General features: G+C 46.8%; 1 protein-coding gene across 1 annotated transcript in view; it reads right to left on the reverse strand.

Moving 5' to 3' along the window:
* galntl6 (polypeptide N-acetylgalactosaminyltransferase like 6) overlaps positions 1-21555 on the reverse strand; it is a gene marked incomplete at its 5' end in the record, with an annotated part of 862172 nt that overhangs the window by 766751 nt on the left and 73866 nt on the right. Inside the window, one exon of the mRNA XM_078213889.1 lies at positions 3304-3470. Within this exon, the coding sequence (XP_078070015.1) occupies positions 3304-3470 (167 nt within the window). The remainder of the gene's footprint in view (positions 1-3303; positions 3471-21555) is intronic.

The raw sequence follows: 21555 nt of genomic DNA on the forward strand, positions 1-21555 counted from the left end.
GTCTGTATAGCGCGCAAGAAACAATAGTTTTCATTGTATACTAATACATATGATAATGATAAATCAAATCAAATCGAATCAAAAACAATGTTACAAGCCCCAGCTGCTGAGCTCACACTTTCGAGATGTACAACTTCCCACTTGGCTGTCAAAATTAAATTATCTCTTGGGTACAAAGGTTCAGAACAGGAGGAGGCAATTCAGTCCCTTGAGCTGATTTGCATCTTAACTCTATCTATAATTGTGTCTTTCAGAAAGTATTTAGACAGTTACATAGGTAAGATGGCTATAGAGGGATATGGGCCAAATGCGGGCAATTGGGATTAGCTTAATGGTTAATAAAAGGGTGACATGGACAAGGTAAGCTGAAGGGCCTGTTTCCATGCTGTAAAGCTTTATGACTCTATGACTCCATTAACCCAATTTGATCCTGTATCCCTTCATACCTTTACCTCACAGAAGCATGTCTTAGCTGTTGAAATGTTCAACTGATTTGATTCACCTGTATTGGGATACAGTGAAAAGTATTGTTTCTTGCGACCTATGCAGACAAAGCATACTGTTCATAGAGTACATTGGGGAGAAGGAAAGGGGAGGGTTCAGAATATAGTGTAAAAGAGTTAGAGTACAGTTTTAAAATCATAGAACGAAAGTAAAAGATAGAATTAGAGGGCATGTTGGGCGCAGCTCACAAGAGGTCGCCTCGCTCTAGTGCTAATTGGCCCCACAACTTCCACCCACTGCCAGCCTCAGCAGTTTTCTGTGGCTGAGAGCTCCAGATTTCCACTATCCCTTGCATGAAGAAACACTTCCTGACACCATCTCCGAACATGCCAGTTTAAATTTAATTGATCATTGGAAAAATGACACTTGCAACTTTTAAATTGTCACCAATAAATGAAGACGTGTCCAGAGGGGCAATTTTTTCACACAGAAGGTGGTGAGTGTCTGGAACAAGCTGCCAGAGGTAGTAGTAGAGGCGGGTACAATTTTGTCTTTTAAAAAGCGTTTAGACTGTTACATGGGTAAGATGGGTATAGAGGGATATGGGCCAAATGCGGGCAACTGGGACTAGCTTAATGGTTAAAAACTGGGCGGCATGGACAGGTTGCGCTGAAGGGCCTGTTTCCATGCTGTAGATTCCTATGATTCTATGGACATGATTTTACAGCCACGTCCGGGCGGGATTGTAAAATCCTGCCCGAGGCCAACGGGAAGACACTGGCTAATCAACTTCAAACTTGCCGTTGGATATGACCATAAATATGGTTGAGAGATTTGAACGAAGGAAATATGCTGTAACGCCACAGGTGTTTTTGTACAATGTGAGTATGGTTGCTGAAGGAAGACCTGGCTCCCCCTCCACTGGTATATTAAAGGCAAGCTGGTGTCTCTTACTCAAGTCAAGTGCATTCATGGAGAGGCTGTCTCAGGAATGTGAAGATGGGAAGCCAATCCTCCACATCGGATTCTGTAAGTGGTTCTGTATAAAAAATGGAGTTGGCTCACCAATAGAAACCCAACGACACCCTCCACCCGCGATCCAAAAGGAGGGGGAAATCATTTATCGGTGCCGCCAATCAGGCCTAAAGTATAAAGGTAAAAACTCAACTCATTTTAAAATCACAGATGAAGCGGGAGTGAGATAAAATACTATAGTTGATTCACAGGTTAGCTGTTGCTCTGAAAAATCTTGCTTTCCGTATACTCAATTCCCTGCTTCCCAACTGATCCCCGGCATGTTTCCCAAGGGGAAAAAAAAACCTTTCGCGAACCTTTGGCTCATCACAGCTCTTTTTCTATCAATTGCTTTGCTTTTGTCTCCATTCCCATCTTTGGAGTCCTGCGGTGCTACCTGAATAAGAACAACACTTGGGACTTCAGATAGAACAAGAGGTCACAGGTATAGGTTGAGAGGCGGTAGACGGAGGCAGTTTTTTGTCCTTCTGGACCAGGGCAAGTTCAGAGGAACATAGGAATTAGGAGCAGAAGTTGGCAAATTCAGCACTTTGAGCCTGCTCCGCCATTCAATCAGATCATGGCTGATCTCTCCCTGGTCTCAAATCCACCTCCCCACCTGTTCCCCATATCCCTTTCACCCATTTCTTTTATTAGAAATATATCTATCTCCTTCTTGAATCCATTCAATGATTCAGACTCCACCACGCTATGGGGCAGCGAGTTCCACAAATTCACCACCCTCTGCGAGAAGTAGCTCCTCCTCATCTCAGTTTTAAATCTACTGCCTCTCAGCCTATACCTGTGACCTCTTGTTCTAGATTGCCCCATAAGATGAAACATTTGGTCTACAAATTTTACATACCTCGATCATATTCCCTCTCATCCTTCTAAACTCCAGTGAGTATAAGTCCAAACTGGTTACTCTCCCCTCATGTCAACACATTCATCCCCAGAATCAATCTGGTGAACCTCCTCTGAACTGCCTCCAATGCCACCACATTCTCAAATAAGGAGACCAAAACTGGACACAATACTCCAGATGTGGTCTCACCAACACCCTGTACAATTGCAACAACACTTCTTTTTCCATTATAACCGACGACAGATGTCAAAGTTGTGAAAACATGGAAAAATAAGAAAATCAATCATTGGGAATGTGTTCTGAACCTCCAGGCCAAATTACCCCGAAGTTTGCCTGAATGCGAGTGCGGCTCTGTTTGATGTGGAGTGGTGCCCCTCAAGCTATAAGCCCCTGGTGACAGAGTAGCGACCTGTTCCAGGAATAATTAGCTGCAGAAACAGATAAAAGTCTGACCTTGGCACGTCAGGGTTGAGAGAGAGATACAGAAATAGGCTTTGATATATACATACAGTATCAAGATATTAGTCACCATGCAGAGATGCCACTTGCTAAGGTATTTTTTGGTAAGGATGGGTGCAGCCTCTGCTGGGTTAACTAGTGCGACCTGAATGCGTCCTTGACTGTATTAATGCGAAGTTCTGGGATATTTTCTCTTTACATCGCAGCTGACATTATCCGGCATGTCGCACCTCCAGCCACGACAACATTTCCCACCATGTCAGTGGACTCTTCAAAACAAAGAACTGCCTCCGTCACGGCGCCATGTTAAAATATGCAGCAGGTGGTACAAGTTGAAGTGGTGTGCCAATGAAGCACAGGAAGCAAGCAGACCAGACACGTGAGGACACAACAAGCTCAGCAGACATGTTGGTGGCGGGGGGAGGGGGGGGAAAGGGGATGGCGGGGGAGGGGGGGAAAGGGGATGGCGGAGGTGTGGGACAGCCGTCATTCACTGTTGGCACTCTTGCTTTCTTGCTTACCTCGGTCGCTGTAATCGTCCACGAGAATGATCTCCGCGACCAGTTGGTCCGGCGAGCGGCTGACGACACTGTGCACAGTCCGCAGGAGCGACGACCAACCCTCGTTGTGGAAAGGGATGATGATGCTGGTGTTCGGCAACTTCTCCAGATACATTTTGTGCTTGCAGCTGGAAAGAGATAAGAAAGGTCAGTGTGAGGGAACAGGGGTGAGGGTCATCTCATTCACTGATGGTTGATTTAGAACATCTGGAACTGGCCAGTGGGGAGGGACCAACTGACCCATCAATCCTACCCAACATTCAACATGGTTTCAGTACCAAACACTTGCTCTCTCTCTCATTCCCTCCTCCCACCATGCTCTGTCCAGGAAGTGGAAAAAATGCTGAGCGAAAAAAAATAGAGTCAATCGGGGAGAAAGCTAACTGAAAAGTTTATTTATTTGTGGTGCAAGGAAGCTTACATTAGCAGAAAATGCTGGGAATTCTCAGCAGGTCTGACAGCATCTGTGGGGAGAGAATCGAGCCAATTGTCCACAGGTCCTTAAAAGTGGCAGCACAGTGAAGAAGGCATGTGGCATGCTTGCCTTCATCGGATGGGGCATCGTGTATAAAGTTGGCAAATTATGTTACAGTTGTATAAAACATTGATTGGACCACATTTGGAATACTCTGTCCAATTCTGGTCACCACACTACCAGAAGGATGTGGAGGCTTTGGAGGGCGTACAGAAAAGATTTACCAGGATGTTACCTGGTATGGAGGGCATTGGCTACGAGGAGAGATTGAACAAACTGGGATTGTTCTCCCTGGAAAGATGGAGTCTGAGGGGCAACCTGATAGGAGTTTATAAAATTATGAGGGGCATAGATAAGGTGAACATTTGGAAATTTTTTCCCAGGGCAGCAATGATAATTACAAGTTCAAGGTAAGAGGGGAAGGTTCAGTGCAGATGTGTGGCGGAAGTTTTTTACACAGAGGGAAGTGGGGGCCTGGAATGCAATGCCAAGTGAGGGGGTTGAGGCAGACACGTTAGCGACATTTAAGACTTATCTGGATAGGCACATGAACAGGTGGGGAATAGAGGGATACAGGCAGTTGGTCTAGATAGGACAATGTGATTGACGCAGGCTTGGAGGGCCAAAGGGCCTGTTCCTGTGCTGTACGGTTCTTTGTTCTTTGTTCAGTTTCAAGTCTAGCTGACCCTTCGTCAGAGCTGTCACGAGCATTGACATTGGCTCTATTCTCTCCCCACAGATGCTGTCAGACCTGCTGAGATTTTCCAGTATTTTCTGTTTTTGTTTCAGATTCCAGCATCCACAGTATTTTGCTTTGAGGCAATGAGATTACTGTAGAAATCCTCTAGTCGCCACATTCTGGTGCCTGTTCAGGTACACTGAGGGAGAATTTAGCATGGCCAATGCATCTAACCAGCACGGCTTTTGGACTGTGGGAGGAAACCAATTTCATTGCATGTTAAAAAAGTTTATTTATTCGTCACAAGTAAGGCTTACATTAACACTGCAATGAAGTTACTGTGAAATTCCCTGAGTCGCCACAGTCCGGTGCCTGTTCGGGTCAATGCACCTAACCAGCACATCTTTCAGACTGCGGGAGGAAACCGGAGCACCCAGAAGAAGCCCACACAGACACAAAATCAAGAAGTTGGCTTCGTCTGGAATCATTCTGTGCAACAATTGTTTATTTATTAATCCATTTACGTGTTGTGGGTGTCGCTGGCTGGGCCAGTTGCCCACCTCCAATCCCCCTTGAGGAGGTGGTGGTGAGCTGACTTCTTGAACCGCTGCAGTCCCTGAGGTATAGGTGCACCCACAGTGCTGCAAGAGAGGGAGTTCCAGGATTTTGACCCAGTAACAGTGAAGGAATGGCAATATATTTCCAAGTCAGGATGGTGAGTGACTTGGAGAGGAACCTCCGGGTGGTGTTCTCAGCTATTTGCTGCCCTTTTCCTTCTGGATGTTAGTGGTCCTGAGTTTGGAAGGTGCTGCCTAAGGAACCTTGGTGAGTTCCTGCAGTGCATCTTGTAGGCGTACACAGGACCGTCACTGTTTATCGGTGGTGGAGGGATTGAATGTGTGTGGAATTGGTGGCAATCAACCAGGCTGCTTGATGGTGTTGAGCTTCTTGAGTGTTGTTGGAGCTGTACCCATCCAGGCAAGTGGTGAGCATTCCATCACACTCCTGACTTGTGCTTTGCAGATGGTGAACAGGCTTTGGGGAGTCTTGCCACAGGAATCCTGGCCTTTGACCTGTTCTGTTATATGGCTCATCCAGTTCAGTTTCTGGTCAATAGTAATCCCCAGGATGTTGATACTGGGGAATTCAGCAATGGCAATGCCATAGAATAGAATAATAGAATCCCTACAGTGCAGAAGGAGGCCATTCAGCCCATCGAGTCAGCAAAGACCACATCCCAGGCCCTATTCCCATAACCCCACATATTTACCCTGCTTACCCCCTGATGGTAGGGTCTATTTAGCATGGCCAATCAATCTAACCCACACATCTTTGGACTGTGGGGGGAAACTGGAACACCCGGAGGAAACCCACGCAGACACGGAAAGAACATGCAAACTCCACACTGACAGTGACCCGAGGCTGGAATTGAACCCGGGTCCTTGGCGCTGTGAGGCAGCAGTGCTAAACACTATGCCACCGTGCTGCCCCAACCACTGTGCCACCGTGCTGCCCCAACCACTGTGCCACCGTGCTGCCCCAACCACTGTGCCACCGTGCTGCCCCAACCACTGTGCCACCGTGCTGCCCCAACCACTGTGCCACCGTGCCGCCCCAACCACTGTGCCGCCCCAACCACTGTGCCACTCTGCTGCCCCAACCACTGTGCCACCGGGCTGCCCCAACCACTGTGCCACTCTGCTGCCCCAACCACTGTGCCACTCTGCTGCCCCAACCACTGTGCCACCGGGCTGCCCCAACCACTGTGCCGCAGTGCTGCCCCAACCACTGTGCCACCGTGCTGCCCCAACCACTGTGCCACCGTGCCGTCCCATTGACAGTGAATGTCAAGGGGCGCTGGTTAGTTTCCCTCTTGTTGGAGATGATCACTGCCTGTGTCTTGTGTGGTGTGAATGTTGCCACTTGTCAGCCCAAGCCTAATATTGTCCAAGTCGTGCTGCATTTGGACATGGACTGCTTCAGTATTTGAGGGGATGGGTGAAAGTAGGGTGATGGGAGTTAATGAAGTTGGTCAGTCAGATTGTGAGAGGAGAGTCGGGTGGTGGGGGCTGGTCAGGTTGGGTGGTAGCGGGGAAAGTTGGGGGTTCAGTGGAGAGTCGGGCAGTTCGTGAGTTATCAGCTCAGTTGGGAGTCAGGGTGTTGTGGTGCGGGGGAGTGGGGTTGGAGTCCGGTGGTGACGGGTTGTCACCTGAGGATGGAGTGGTCAATGTGAATACTTGGGAAAGTCAGTTGTATAGTTATCCAAGTGTTTGACAAGGTTTTAATCTGTCAGATATTTCCTGGTAACTATTCTGCTCAGTAAGCTGGAACTATGCAAAGTCTCCGATTCTAACTCAGTTGAGACTTTTATGGGGGATCCTGGGAGTAGGGTGATTGTCCACTGGATGTTCAAACTTCCTGGAAAATCGCACGCAACATATTTTTTGCGCCAGATGGGGTTACATCTGCTCTACAATTCTCCAACTCCATCCAGAGAGTCTCACAGTCACATTTAGTGACACCAACTTTTTATTTCCACATTTATTTTCAACAGAATTTAGATCCTCAAATTACCCATGGTGGGACTTCATAGAATCCCTACAGTGCAGAAGGAGGCCATTCGGCCCATCGACTCTGCACCAAACATAGTCCCACCCAGGCCCTATTCCCGTAAACTCCTGATAATCTCCTGACACTATGAGGCAATTTAGCATGGCCAATCAACCTAACCCGCACACCTTTGGACTGTGGGTGGAAACCGGAGCACCCGGAGGAAACCCACGCAGACACGGGGAGAATGTGCAAACTCCACACAGACAGTGACCCGAGGCTGGAATTGAACACAGGTCCTCGGCGCTGTGAGGCAGCAGTGCTAACCACTGTGGCACCGTGCCGACCTGTACTCACATTCATTCACTGGTTTCTTAACACTGGCCTCTGGATCATTAGTCCAATGGCATAAGCACTATGATACAATATTGGACCAGCTGTAGCCCAGGTCTTGGTATGAATAGAGACTGGCTCCCAAATGGAGTATGAGATAGGCAAGGAACAAAAGGTGGCATGAACAAGGCATGAGCAAAGTGCCCAAATTCATCATGCAAACCATTTCTAGCCAAACAGTCCAATTCCAAACCCGAACATTCTGCTGTCGATAAATTTGCAATCAAAACTTTATGCCACAATGAAATACATAATCAATTGTATTACAATTGAGCTGGGAGGAGGATGCAGAGGTGCTTCAGTGTGATTTGGACAGGCTGAGTATGTGGGCATCAGCTAGGCAGATGCAGTATAATGTGGATAAATGTGAGGTTGTCCACTTTGGTAGCAGTAATAGGAAGACAAATTATTACTTGAATAGGTGTAAATTGAGAGAGGTGGATACTCAAAGAGACCTTGGACTCCTCGTGCATCAGTTGCTGAAAGTAAGCGTGCAGGTACAGCAGGCAGTAAAGAAGGCAAATGGTATGTTGCCCTTCACAGCGAGAGGATTTGAATAAAGGAAGAGGGATATTTTGCTGCAATTGTATAGGGTGTTGTTGAGGCCAACCTGGAGTATTGTGTGCGGTTTTGGTGTCCTTATCTGAGGAAGGATGTCCTTGCTATAGAGGGAGTGCAGCGAAAGTTTACCAGGCCGATTCCTGGGATGGCAGGTCTGTCCTATGAGGAGACACTAAGTCAGTTAGGATTCTATTCACTGGAGTTTAGAAGAGTGAAACTTATAAAACTCTAACAGGGTTAGACAGGGTAGATTCAGAAAGAGTGTTCCTGATGGTGGGGGAGTCCAGAACTAGGGGTCATAGTTTGAGAATAAGGGGTAAACCTTTTAGGACTGAGGTGAGGAGAAATTTCTTCACCCAGAGTGTGGTGAATGTGTGGAATTCACTACCACAGAATGTAGTTGAGGCCAAAACGTTGCTTGATTTCAAGTAGAAACTAGATATAGCTCTTGGGTCTAAAAGGATCAAGGGATCTGGGAAGAAAGGGGCGGTGGGGGGGGGGCGGGGTCAGGATATTGAATTTGATGATCAGCCATGATCAAAATGAACGGCGGAGCAGACTTGAAGGGCCGAATGGCCTACTCCTGCTTCTAGATTCTATGTTTCTAATTCTCAATGAACTGTTTAGCCATCCTCTTGAAGTTTCAGTCAACTCACTTGTCTCCTGTTGCATTGCAGTCGAGTGCCCAGAGTGTGGGGATCCCACATCCTGACTGCAGGCATGCATCTCAGTCCTGCTGCTCGTGCTGTTTTATATTGGTTGGAGTTCGAGGGAGATTTAGACCTTGTGCAGAGCCCAGCGTGGTTTTAAACAGTATGTTTGAAATGACAGCATTTAGCTTCAAGCCAAATATTAATGGCACATTGTTACATGTTGCTGGATCAGATTGTAAACTGCAGAGACTTGTCCATACAGCAACCTTAAATAAGTGAACAATTTCCCCTGAGTTTCCACATGATTACAGTATTAAGGCACTGGCTGATAGTTGAACTGTTGCACTATGTTCGCAAGCACTTCACTCAACTCATGAACAATCCTCACTTGCCAAGTAAGATGTTGTGAAATGCAAGAGAACTTCAATTCCTCCTTGGCTGAAGGGACCAGAGGTCATTAAGTTGAAGTCCTCTGATTATTTCAATCTTTCCACTCTGCTCACAGACCACTCAACCCTCTCTACAACAAGGCTAGGTCTCTCACACATTTGAGTACAGGGGGCTTTCATAAGATCGTAAGAAATAGGAGCAGGCGTAGGCTATTTGGCCCATCGACCCCATTCAACCATTCAATAAGTCCATGGCTGCTCTGATTGTGGCCTTTACCCAACTTTTCTGCCTTTCCCCCGATAACCCTTGACTCCTTTGTATATCAAAAATCTAACTCAGACTTGGATATATCCAACTGCCCTCTGGGAGAGAGCATTCCAAAAACTGATTGCCTTCTGAGAGGAGAAATTCCCCCTCTTTTCCATCTCTAATGGAAGATCCCTTACTTTGAACCCTTCTCGTTTCAGCTTGCCCCATGAGGTGAAACATCCTCTCGGCATCTACCCTGTCAAGGCCCCACAGACTCATCTTGGATTCAGTAAGACTACCTCTCATTCTTTTAAACTCTAAGGAGTGCAGGCCCAACCTACTGAACCTTTCCTAAGACAACCCCTTCATCCCCAGGAATCAGCCGAGTGAACCTTCTCTGAACTGCTTCCAATGCAAGTATATCATTTTTGATTTGATTTATTGTTGTCACATGTATTAGTATACAGTGAAAAGTATTGTTTCTTGCATGCTATGCAGACAAGGCATACCGTTCATAGAGAAAGCAAGGAGAGAGTGCAGAATGCAGTGTTACAGTCATAGCTAGGGAGTAGAGAAAGATCAACTTAGTGCTTGGTAGGTCCATTCAAAAGTCTGATGGCAGCAGGGAAGAAGCTGTTCTCGAGTCTGTTGGTACGTGACCACAGACTTTTGTATCTTTTTCCCAACGGAAGAAAGTGCAAAAGAGTATGTCCAGGGTGCATGGGGTCCTTAATTATGCTGGCTGTTTTTCCAAGGCAGTGGGAAGTGTAGACAGAGTCAATGGATGGGAGGCTGGTTTGCATGATGAATTGGGCTACATTCACGACCTTTTGTAGTTTCTTGCGGTTTTCGGCAGAGCAGGAGCCATACCAAGTTGAGATACAACCAGGAAGAATCCTTTCTATGGTGCATCTGTAAAAGTTGGTGAGAGTCGTAGCTGACATGCCAAATTTCCTTAGTCTCCTGAGAAAGTAGAGGGGTTAGAACATAGAACATAGAACAGTACAGCACAGAACAGGCCCTTCGGCCCACGATGTTGTGCCGAGCTTTATCTGAAACCAAGATCAAGCTATCCCACTCCCTATCATCCTGGTGTGCTCCATGTGCCTATCCAATAACCGCTTAAATGTTCCTAAAGTGTCTGACTCCACTATCACTGCAGGCAGTCCATTCCACACCCCAACCACTCTCTGCATAAAGAACCTACCTCTGATATCCTTCCTATATCTCCCACCATGAACCCTATAGTTATGCCCCCTTGTAATAGCTCCATCCACCCGAGGAAATAGTCTTTGAACGTTCACTCTATCTATCCCCTTCATCATGTTATAAACCTCTATTAAGTCTCCCCTCAGCCTCCTCCGCTCCAGAGAGAACAGTCCTAGCTCCCTCAACCTTTCCTCATAAGACCTACCCTCCAAACCAGGCAACATCCTGGTAAATCTCCTCTGCACTCTTTCCAGCGCTTCCACATCCTTCTTATAGTGAGGTGACCAGAACTGCACACAATATTCCAAATGCGGTCTCACCAAGGTCCTGTACAGTTGCAGCATAACCCCACGGCTCTTAAACTCCAACCCCCTGTTAATAAAAGCTAACACACTATAGGCCTTCTTCACAGCTCTATCCACTTGAGTGGCAACCTTTAGAGATCTGTGGATATGGACCCCAAGATCTCTCTGTTCCTCCACAGTCTTCAGAACCCTCCCTTTGACCCTGTAATCCACATTTAAATTAGTCCTACCAAAATGAATCACCTCACATTTATCAGGGTTAAACTCCATTTGCCATTTTTCAGCCCAGCTTTGCATCCTATTGGGTTGGTGGGCTTTTTTAACTATAGTGTTGGCATGGGGGGAACCAGGACAGGTTTTTGGTGATCTGGGCACCTAAAAACTTGAAGCTCCCGACCATTTCTACTTCATCCCCATTGATGTAGACAGGGGCATGTTCTCCTTTACGCTTCCTGAAGTCGATAATTATCTCCTTCATTTTGTTGATATTGAGGGAAAGATTATTGTTGCCGCACCAGTTCACTTGATTCTCTAGCTCATTCCTGCATTCTGTCTCGTCTATTGTACCTACACACTAGCATTTTCCATGATTAATATACAGCGTTCTGCAGTCTCTCCCCATTTAAATAACATTCAGATTGGCTTTCCTTCCTGTCAGCACTCTGGGCTCAGTCAATGGCAGATTACACATCGTTTCAAAGTGTGGTCACTTCAGCCATTGTACTGGAGCTTCTTCTCAGGGTTAACCAAGGGTAGCATTCTGCACTTTGGGGGATGGGTTTGCTCAGTTGGCTGGACGGCTGGTTAGGGTTGCAGAGCGACACCAACAGTGCAGGTTAAACTCCCGTATCGGCTGAGGCTAGTTATGAAGGCTCTGCTTCCTCAACCTTTCCCCTTGCCTGAGGTGTGGTGATCCTCAGATTAAATCGTCACCAGTCAGCTCTCCCCCTCAAAGGGGAGGGCAGCCTATGGTCATCTGGGACGATGGTGACTTGATCTAGACTCTGAATCAAAGGTTTCTGGGTTTGAATCGCACTTCAGAAAGCAACAACTGTGACAGCGACAAATAACAATGCGGTACGTGAGAGAATGCAGCACTGTCGGAGGTGCCATCTTCAGAAGGAGGCCTTACACTGAGACACCAATTGCTCTCTCAAATGGACATAAAATATGCCTCAGTACTATTCTGCTATACAAAGAACAAAGAACAGCGCAGCACAGGAACAGGCCCTTTGGCCCACCAAGTCTGCACCGAGCACGTTGTCCTGTCTAGACCAACTGCCTGTATCCCTTTATTCTCCGCCTGTTCATGTGTCTCTCCAGATAATTCTTAAATGTCGCTAATGTATCTGCCTCAAACACCTCACTTGGCAGTGAATTCCAGGCCCCCACCACCCTCTGTGTAAAAAACTTCCCCCCGCACATCTCCACTGAATATTTCCCCCCTTACCTTGAACATGTGCCCCCTGGTAATTTTCATTTCTGCCCTGGGAAAAAGCTTCCAACTGTTCACCTGATCTATGGTCCTCATAATTTTATAAACTTTATCAGGTCGTCCCTCAGCCTCCATCATTCCAAGGAGAATAGTCCCAGTGTATTCAATCTCTCCTCATAGCTGATACCCTCCATACCAGGCAACATCCTGGTAAACTTTTCTGTACTCTCTCCAAAGCCTCCACATCCTTCTGGTAGTGTGGTGACCAGAATTGGACACAGTGTTCCAAATGTAGAGCAGGGGTATTCTCCCCAGTGTCCTTCCTCAACATCACTGAAACAGGTTATCGCGTCATGATCACACCGTTGTTCGCGGGAGATAGTTTTCCACAAGTTAGCTGGTTCTCACTGGATAAAAACAAATTACTGCGGATGCTGGAATCTGAAACCAAAAGAGAAAATGCTGGAAAATCTCAGCAGGTCCAGCAGCATCTGAAAGGAGAGAAAAGAGCTGACGTCCCGAGTCCAGACGACTCTTTGTCAAAGCTAAAAGGCATAGAAAGTGGGAGATATTTATACTGCAGAAGGAGGGAATGAAAGATGAACAGAAAGATTCCCTCCCCCTGCAGTATAAATATCTCCCACTTTCTATGCCTTTTAGCTTTGCACAAAGAGTCGTCTGGACTTGAAATGTCAGCTCTTTTCTCTCCTTACAGGTGCTTCCAGACCTGCTGAGATTTTCCAGCATTTTCTCTTTTGGTAGCAATTTCTTACTGTTGTATATGCCTTTGAGCAGCAGCAGTGTGCCAGGGAATTCTCACTTCATTGCAGTGTTAATGTAAGTCTATCTGTGATAAATAAACTTGTAGTGTAAAGATGTTTGTCTGAGTAGGAATTAATGTGGGACTGGGGAACACAGCTCACAATATGATGCAGAGGGCAGGATTTTCCGGCCATACTCTCCCCAAGGCTGGAAAATCTCACCCGAGTTCAACTGACCTTTTCAGGGTCCATGACCCGCCCTCTACGATTCCCGTGGTGGGCGGGATGGAAAAATTCTGCCCAGAGAGTCACATGATGGTAGATTGCGGAGTAGAGTCTATAGAAGGAAGCAGTATGAAGGTGCCCTCATGTTGCAGCTTTATAGAACCTTAGTTAGGCCGCACTTGGAATATAGTGTTCAATTCGGGTCGCCGCACAACCAGAAAGATGTGGAGGCTTTGGAGAAGGTACAGAAAAGATTTACTAGAATGTTGCCTGGTATGGAGGGCATTAGTTATGAGGAGAGGTTGGAGAAACTTGATTTGGTCTCACTCGAATGAAGGAGGTTGAGGGGCGACCTGATAGAAGTCTACAAGGTTATGAGGGGCTTGGACAGAGTGGATAGTCAGAAGCTTCTTCCCAGGGTGGAAGAGTCAATTACTAGGGGGCATAGTTTTAAGGTGCGAGGGGCAAGGTTTAAAGGAGGTGTACGAGGCAGATTTTTTACACAGAGGTTGGTAGGTGCCTGGTACTCGCTGCCGGGGAAGGTAGTGGAAGCAGATACGATAGTGACTTTTAAGGGGCGTCACGAATTAGGGTGGGAATAGAGGGATATGGTTCCCGGAAGGGTAGGTGGATTTATTCAGACGGGCAGCATGGTCGGTGCAGGCTTGGAGGGCCGAAGGGCCTGTTCCTGTGCTGTAATTTTCTTTGTTCTTTCTGACACCCATGCATGGCAGTACCTGGGATATGTACGTAGTTATGAGTTAACGATGAATTGTTTATGTTTAGACATACATGTCTCGAAACCCCTTAGTGAGACATTAATCAACTTTTACAATGCTTACATTGCAACAGTGACAAGAATTCATAAAGTACTTCATTGGCTGTAAAGTATTTTGGGATGCCTTAAGCTTGTGAAAGGCATTGCTTATCATAGAATCCCTGCAATAAAGAAGGAGTCCATTCGGCCCATCGAGCTTGCACCCACAACAATCCCACCCTATCCTGTAACCACACATATTTACCTTGAAAATCCCCCCCGACACTAAGGGTCAATTTAGCATGGCCAATCCACCTAGCCCGCATATCTTTGGACTGAGGAAGGAAACTGGAGCACCCGGAGAAAACCCACGCAGACACGGGGAGAACGTGCATACTCCGCACAGTGACCCAAGCCAGGAATTGAACCCTGGTCCCTGGTGCTGTGAGGCAGCAGTGCTAACCACTGCGCCACCGTGCCACCCCAAAACAAGTTCTTCCTTTTCCTTGCTGTTATAGAGATGTGGAGGAATTTCTTCAGCCAGAAAGTGGTGAATCTGTGGAACTCTTTGCCGCAGAAGGCTGTGGAGACCAGGTCATTGAGTGTCTTTAAGACAGAGATAGATAGGTTCTTGACTAATGAGGGGGTCAGGGGTTATGGGGAAAAAGCAGGAGGATGGGGATGAGAAATAAAAGCAGCCATGATTGAATGGTGGAGCAGACTCGATGGGCCGAGCGACCTAATTTTGCTCCCATGTCTTATGGATGCACACAAGTGTTCTAACATAGGGGCCCGGGGATGTGCCATTGTCGAAACAGATAAGTGGAGTGTCTTTGTCCGACCACTCAATCTTGAGGTGGGATGAGCTGAAAGGGAAGAGAGCGGCTAGCGCAATGTTTGACCACTGTACCAGCCCGGGGAAAACTTCTGCAAAGTAAAACGTTCTGATACTTGGGGCGGCGAGATGTGATTGTACTCTGCGTTACGGCAATGAGATACCACAATCGCTACAATCAGTAAACGCTGCTGAGCAAAAATCACATCATCTTGAGTTTCAAGATGTTCATAAGTCCTGACTAATCTCTTCACTGCGGACACGGTTCGTTTGATTTGGCTTCTCCTTTCAATTTTGCTCCAAAACAGGAGAAGATGAAATCTGTTATGAATAAATACATGTTATTTCACAAACGGGTCAATACCAAGCAGGACGCTTGCAATCAGAAAGAGATTGGAGATTAATCAGAAGAAACAACTGTGACAGGGACAAACACAGTTTAGATAATCAGTGCTTGTAGTTGGGCTAATAGGGCTCGAGGCGAAAAGGTGACTGCATTGTGTCTTGAGCACCATCGTCACTACCTCCTCCCCCCTCACGGGAACTGCATCAGACAACGGCTTGCAATGCATCAACGGTGCGCTCTTCAGCTCAGGAGCAACGTCAACTTGCATTTATTTAGCACCCATAACAAAGTAAAGGGTGGAATCATAGCAGGTGGGACACAGACCATGCAAAGGTCTGTTGACAGAAAAGATTTACCAGGATGTTGCCTGGTGGGCGGCACGGTAGCACTGTGGTTAGCACTGCTGCCTCACAGCACCAGGGATCTGGGTTCGATTCCCGGCTTGGGTCACTGTTGTGTGGAGTCTGCACGTTCTCCCTGTGTCTGCGTGGGTTTTCTCCGGGTGCTCCGGTTTTCTCCCACATTCTGATAGACGGGCTAATTAGGTGCATTGACCCGAACAGGGGTCAGATTGTGGCGACGAGGGGAATTTCACAGTAACTTCATTGCAGTGTTAATATAAGCCTTACTTGTAACTGATAAATAAACTTTTACTTTACTGGTATGGAGGGCATTAGCTATGAGGAGAGGTTGGAGAAACTTGGTTTGTTCTCACTGGAACGACGGAGGTTGAGGGGCATGTAGAGAGTGGTTAGTCAGAAGCTTTATCCCAGAGTGAAAGAGTAAATTACGAGGGGAATAGGTTTAAGGTGCGAGGGGCAAGGTTTAAAGGAGATGTACAAGGCAAGTTTTTTACACAGAGGGTGGTGCCTGGAACTCGCTGCCGGGGGAGGTAGTGGAAGCAGATACGATAGGGACTTTTAAGGGGTGTCTTGACAAATACATGAATAAGATGGGAATAGAGGGATATGGTTCCTGGAAGGGTAGGGAGTTTTAATTCAGTCGGACAGCCTGGTCGGTGCAGGCTTGGAGGGCCAAAGGGCCTGTTCCTGTGCTGTAATTTTCTTTGTTCTTTGTTCTTTGACCTCGGGTGGGATTTTCCAGCCTTGGTTTGAGCGTGGCCAGAAAATCCCGCCCAAACTGTCCCCAGGCTTTCCATATTAAGATTAGCAAAGAACATTTTTCACTGAGCCGCATATGGAGATAATAGGGCAGTTGTCTTGATTTTGATTTGATTCATTATTGTCACATGTATTGGGATACAGTGAAAAGTATTACTTCTTGCGCGCTATACAGACAAAGCATACCGTTCTTTGGGAAGGAAAGGAGAGAGTGCAGAATGTAGTGTTACAGTCATAGCTAGGGTGTAGAGAAAGACCAACTTAATATAAGGTAGGTCCATTCAAAAGTCTGATGGCAGCTGGAAAGAAGCTGTTCATGAATTGGTTGGTACATGACCTCTGTATCTTTTGTATCTTTTTCCCGAAGAAGGTGGAAGAGAGTATGTTCGGGGTGTGTGGGGTCCTTGATTATGCTGGCTGCTTTTCCAAGGCAGCAGGAAAAAGACAGAATCCGGACAGTGCAGAAGGAGGCCATTTGGCCCATTGGGTCTGCTCCGACTCTCTGATAGAGCGTCTTACCCACATCCTATCCCCATAACCCCACATATTTACGCCACTCATCACGCATCACTCATATACCTCGGGATACTAAGGGGCAATTTATCATGACAAATCCACCTAACCAGCACATCTTTGGACTGTGGGGGGAAACCAGAACACCTGGAGGAAACCCACGTAGACACAGGGAGAATGTGCAGACTCCGCACGTCACCAAGGCTTGAATTGCACCCAGGTCCCTGGCGCTGTGAGGCAGCAGTGCCAACCGTTGTGCCACCGTGCGGCCCCATTAAAGGAGGAAAGTGAAGTATAGGGGCAGAGAGGGTTAGGGTAGGAATTCCAGAGCTTGGGGCCGAGGCAACCGAAAGCACAGCCACTGATGATGAAGCGATTAAGATTAGTGATTTTTTTTTCAGTTGAATTGATTTAATTTATTATTGCCACATGTAATGGGATATAGTGAAATGTAATGCACAAGAGCTCAGCTTTTGAGGAGTGCAAATATCTCAGAGGGTGTTAGGCCAGGAGAAAATGCGCAGATTGACAGGGGCAAGGCCAGGTAGGGGTTTGTAAACATGGATGTGAATTTTAAAATCAAGAGGATGCTGGACTGGAAGACAGTGTCGGTCAGCCAGCCCAGGGGTAATGATGGAACTTGGTTCAGGTTCACAGAGGGACAGCAGCTTTCTGGATGCGACAATGGGAGGTGTGTCTGGTGTGACGTTAGTGTCCCTGTAAGAACGTTTTTAAAAAAAACATGACTACAGCTCACAGCTTCAGTGATGTCGTTATTGTTGCCGGGCTGACTACGGTGAGTCCCTTTATTGCTACTTCAATAGCTTAAATGGGGGTTGTTTACATTTACTCTGGGGTTAGTTTTACGATCCTGCATTGTTAGTAGAAAAGGTCATGTGCTTTTGGACAGTTTTTTTTCTTTCCAGTGAGTTTAAGGTTTTTCAGTTTTGAGAGTTCTGAGGTTGCAGTTTAGTTTTTAGTTTTAGCAGGGGCATCAAGCTGAAGTCTCTCTCTTTCTGTCTCCCCACGCTATTTGGAACTTTTGCTGGTTATCTCAATGCAACATTTTGCCTTCCGGAAGGAAAGTGCAGGCTTTGAAAAGACTCAATTCCAGTCAAGTGAGATTTCAGTCTATGCTGTGTTAAGCCTGTGAAAAGTTTTTGTCTATGAAAGGTTTTGGTTTGTTGGAATAGATTTAATATTCAATTCAGAGTTAATATATTATTGTGATTGTTTTCTTTTTGACAGCCATGGTTAAAAAAACGAACAGATTCATTAACCACGCACACCAGACATATTCTCTTTTAGCTTCATCCGCCAGGAAAAAAGTACAAAATTCTGAAAACACTTACTAAGCGACTCAAGAACAGCTTCTTCTCTGCTGCCATCAGACTTTTGAATGGACCTAAAATATATTAAGCTGATCTTTCTCTATACCCTAGCTATGACTGTAACACTACATTCTTCACCCTATCCTTTCCTCCTCCCTTATGTACTCTATGAACGGCATGTTTTGTCTGTATAGCGCGCAAGAAACAATACTTTTCACTGTATCCCAATGCATGTGACAATAATAAATCAAATCCTAGAATCGTAGAATCATAGAACCCTACAGTGCAGAAGGAGACCATTCAGCCCATCGAGTCTGCACCAACCACAATCCCACCCAGGCCCTATCCCCATAACGCCTTGCATTTACCCTAGCTCGTCCCCCTGACACTAAGGGGCAATTTACCATGGCTAATCAACATAAACCGCACATTTTTGGATTGTGGGGGGAAACCAGAGCATCCGGAGGAAACCCACATAGACAGTGACCCAAGCTGAGAATCGAACCCAGGTCCCTGGCACTGTGAGACAACAGTGCTAACCACTGTGCCACCATTCCGCTCTAACTAAAGTAACGCCCCTCAGGAATGGAAATATGTCCCCATGTGATGTCTGGCCCATATGTGACTCTGATCCTAAATGAGATGGCGGGCACTTACTGACATTATGGAACTAAAGGTCGGACAATAAATACTGCCTTACCTATGCCGACCTAAGTACTTGCTTTACAACATTCAGTGAAATTCAGAATGCTGTACGCATAATAGGTGTGATTGACAGTCTCGCTGTCCTGCTGAATGGGTTTGCTAATCATAGTGTTGAATAGGAAGACATCAGGGCAAGACATTTTAAAGGGCAATGTTAAACTTGGAGGATTCCTTCAGAAGAATGAGTGACACGTGTGCAGTGGGAAAGCTACAGCACACAATCGTCAGCTTGTTTGAGGAACTGGGTTGATCAGACAACCATGTCCTCAAGACTAAATCATTGACCCCCTGCAGTGCAGAATGAAGCCATTCAACCCATCGAGCCTGCACCGACCTTCTGACAGAGCATCCCACCCAGACCCTATCCCCATAATCCAACATATTTACCCCGCTTAATCCTCCGAACCTATACATCTTTGGACACTAAGGGGCAATTTAGCATGGCCAATCCATCTAACGTGCGTATCTTTCGGACTGTGAGAGGAAATGGAAGCATCCGGAGGAAACCCACGCAGACACGGGAAGAACGTGCAGACTCCGCACAGACAGTGACCCAAGCTGGGAATCGAACCCGGGTCCCTGGTGCTGTGAGGTGGCAGTGCTAACAACTGCGCTACCGTGTCTTGCGTGATTTTGTGCGAGAAGGGACATTTTAATGAGAAACACTGTGTTGAAAATTGGTTAACTTTGCATCCCATTTTTGAAAAGCAGAATTTCTCTGTGAACATAGAATAAGTTAAAGATTTATACAATGTACTCAGATACATAAGTGCTGGATTTTAGGGCCTCGGTCAAACTTGACCGAAAATTCCCACCCAACGGATATTTCCTTTGCCCCTTCTCGCCCACTCTGATTCCATGCAGGCAAGACGGTAGAATTCCGGTGATAGAATCAAAGTAGACCATTAAAATACAGAAAAGGTCATTCTGACAGGGCTGATGTTACTAATTAAATGTACTCAATTATTAGCACGTTACCTTGCAAAAAAGTTCATATATCATCCACACTTCATACCAGCTATGTCAACACACTAAAACCAGAATAATTTTAGAGTCCTGAGCTTAGCAGGCACTGTCTGGGATAAGAAATTCAATGAGCAAGGCTTTTTAATCACCCGTCCCTGTTGGCGTTAGATGTCTGGATTATTAATCACACTCCAGAGATTTGGGGGAGGTTTATCAGGATCATCGAGGTGGGATTTGGGGTTTAGAAATGGCAGGGGTGTGTTGGGGGGGGTGGTGTGGGGCGGGGGTGGTGTGGGGAGGGGGGGGGGGCACGAGGGGGGATGGGGCAGGAGCAACAAAGAAAATTGGAGAAGAAGATTGCGGACTGGAAGGGCAAAATGTTCCCACTTAGAACCATAGAATCACTGCAGGCAGGAGGCCATTCGACCCATCGAGTCTACATCATCTCACCAAAAGAGCATCCCACCCAGGCTCTCCCCTCCGCCCGATCTCTGTAACTCCACGCATTTATCATACCTAATTAAATCTATTTCTTTATGTATTAGTGTCACATGTAGGCTTACATTAACGCATTAGCAATGATGTTACTGTGAAAATCCCCGAGTCGCCACACTCCAGCGCCTATTCGGGTACACTGAGGCAGAATTTAGCATGGCCAATGCACCTAACCAGCACGTCTTTCAGACTGTGGGAGGAAACCGGAGCACCCAGAGGAAACCCATGCTGACACGGGGAGAATGTGCAAACACCTTGTCCTGCTTTTCCTGGGGGAGAGGGGTGGTTTCAGCGCGATGATTGTGTGGTGAACCATTGTTGGTTCCCATCAGGTAGTGCTGAGCCATGGTCTGGCCAGTACTATGAGTCTGTATATATGTTACTGTTGGGGTTAGGGTTGGGTTGTTCTACCTGTTAATATAGTCCTTATGGTACACCCCAGTCAGCTCCACCTCCTGGGAGAGGTATAAAGGTCACTGCTCTGCCTGGTGACCCTTTAGGCTGGGATCGTATACTGTATATGGTAGCTCTGTTATTGTTGGCAATAAAAGCCTTTATTTCCCGAGTACATCCAGCCTCTCGTGTGTTATACCGCGCATCAATTTTATTGCCAACAAGTAAATTCTTTTTTTTTTGAAAAAAAAACGACAAAGAAAACAGGGAGCAAATGCTTAAACCCGAACGGCTTACGTTGGACCCACGTGCGGCGGGAGCATCGAACACTTTCGACCACTGGTTGAAGTGTTTCCAAGATTACCTCGACGCCTCCACAGCCGTCACCGATGACGCCGACAGACTCCGGGTCCTCCACGCGAGGGTAAGCGATGCTGTATACCTAGCGATCTGTGGGGCCACCGACTACAAAGGGGCCCTCGAGCTTCTCAAGAAGCGATACAACAAATCGCTGAATGAGATGCATGCTCGATACCTTCTAGCCACTCGACGGCGGCAGCCCGGCGAAACGACGGAACAGTACGCGTGCGAGCTTCAACAGCTAGCCAGAGCCTGCAACTGCAAGTCAGTGTCGGCAGCCCAGTACATGAACGACCTAGCTCGAGATGCGTTTGTGGCGGGAATCGGCTCGTCGTACATCCGACTTCGGCTGTTGGAGCAAGGTAACCTCGATCTCACTAAATCCATAGAGTTAGCTGACGCTCTAGAAACGGCCTCCAAAAGTCTGGCGATGTACCCCGACGACCACGTGGAGACAACGTGGCAGGGGCAGTCACAGACCCCACTTCATTCAGCGGGGCCGAAAA

The sequence above is a fragment of the Mustelus asterias genome, chromosome 6 (genome assembly GCF_964213995.1).
Source record: "Mustelus asterias chromosome 6, sMusAst1.hap1.1, whole genome shotgun sequence".
Lineage (NCBI taxonomy): Eukaryota > Metazoa > Chordata > Chondrichthyes > Carcharhiniformes > Triakidae > Mustelus > Mustelus asterias.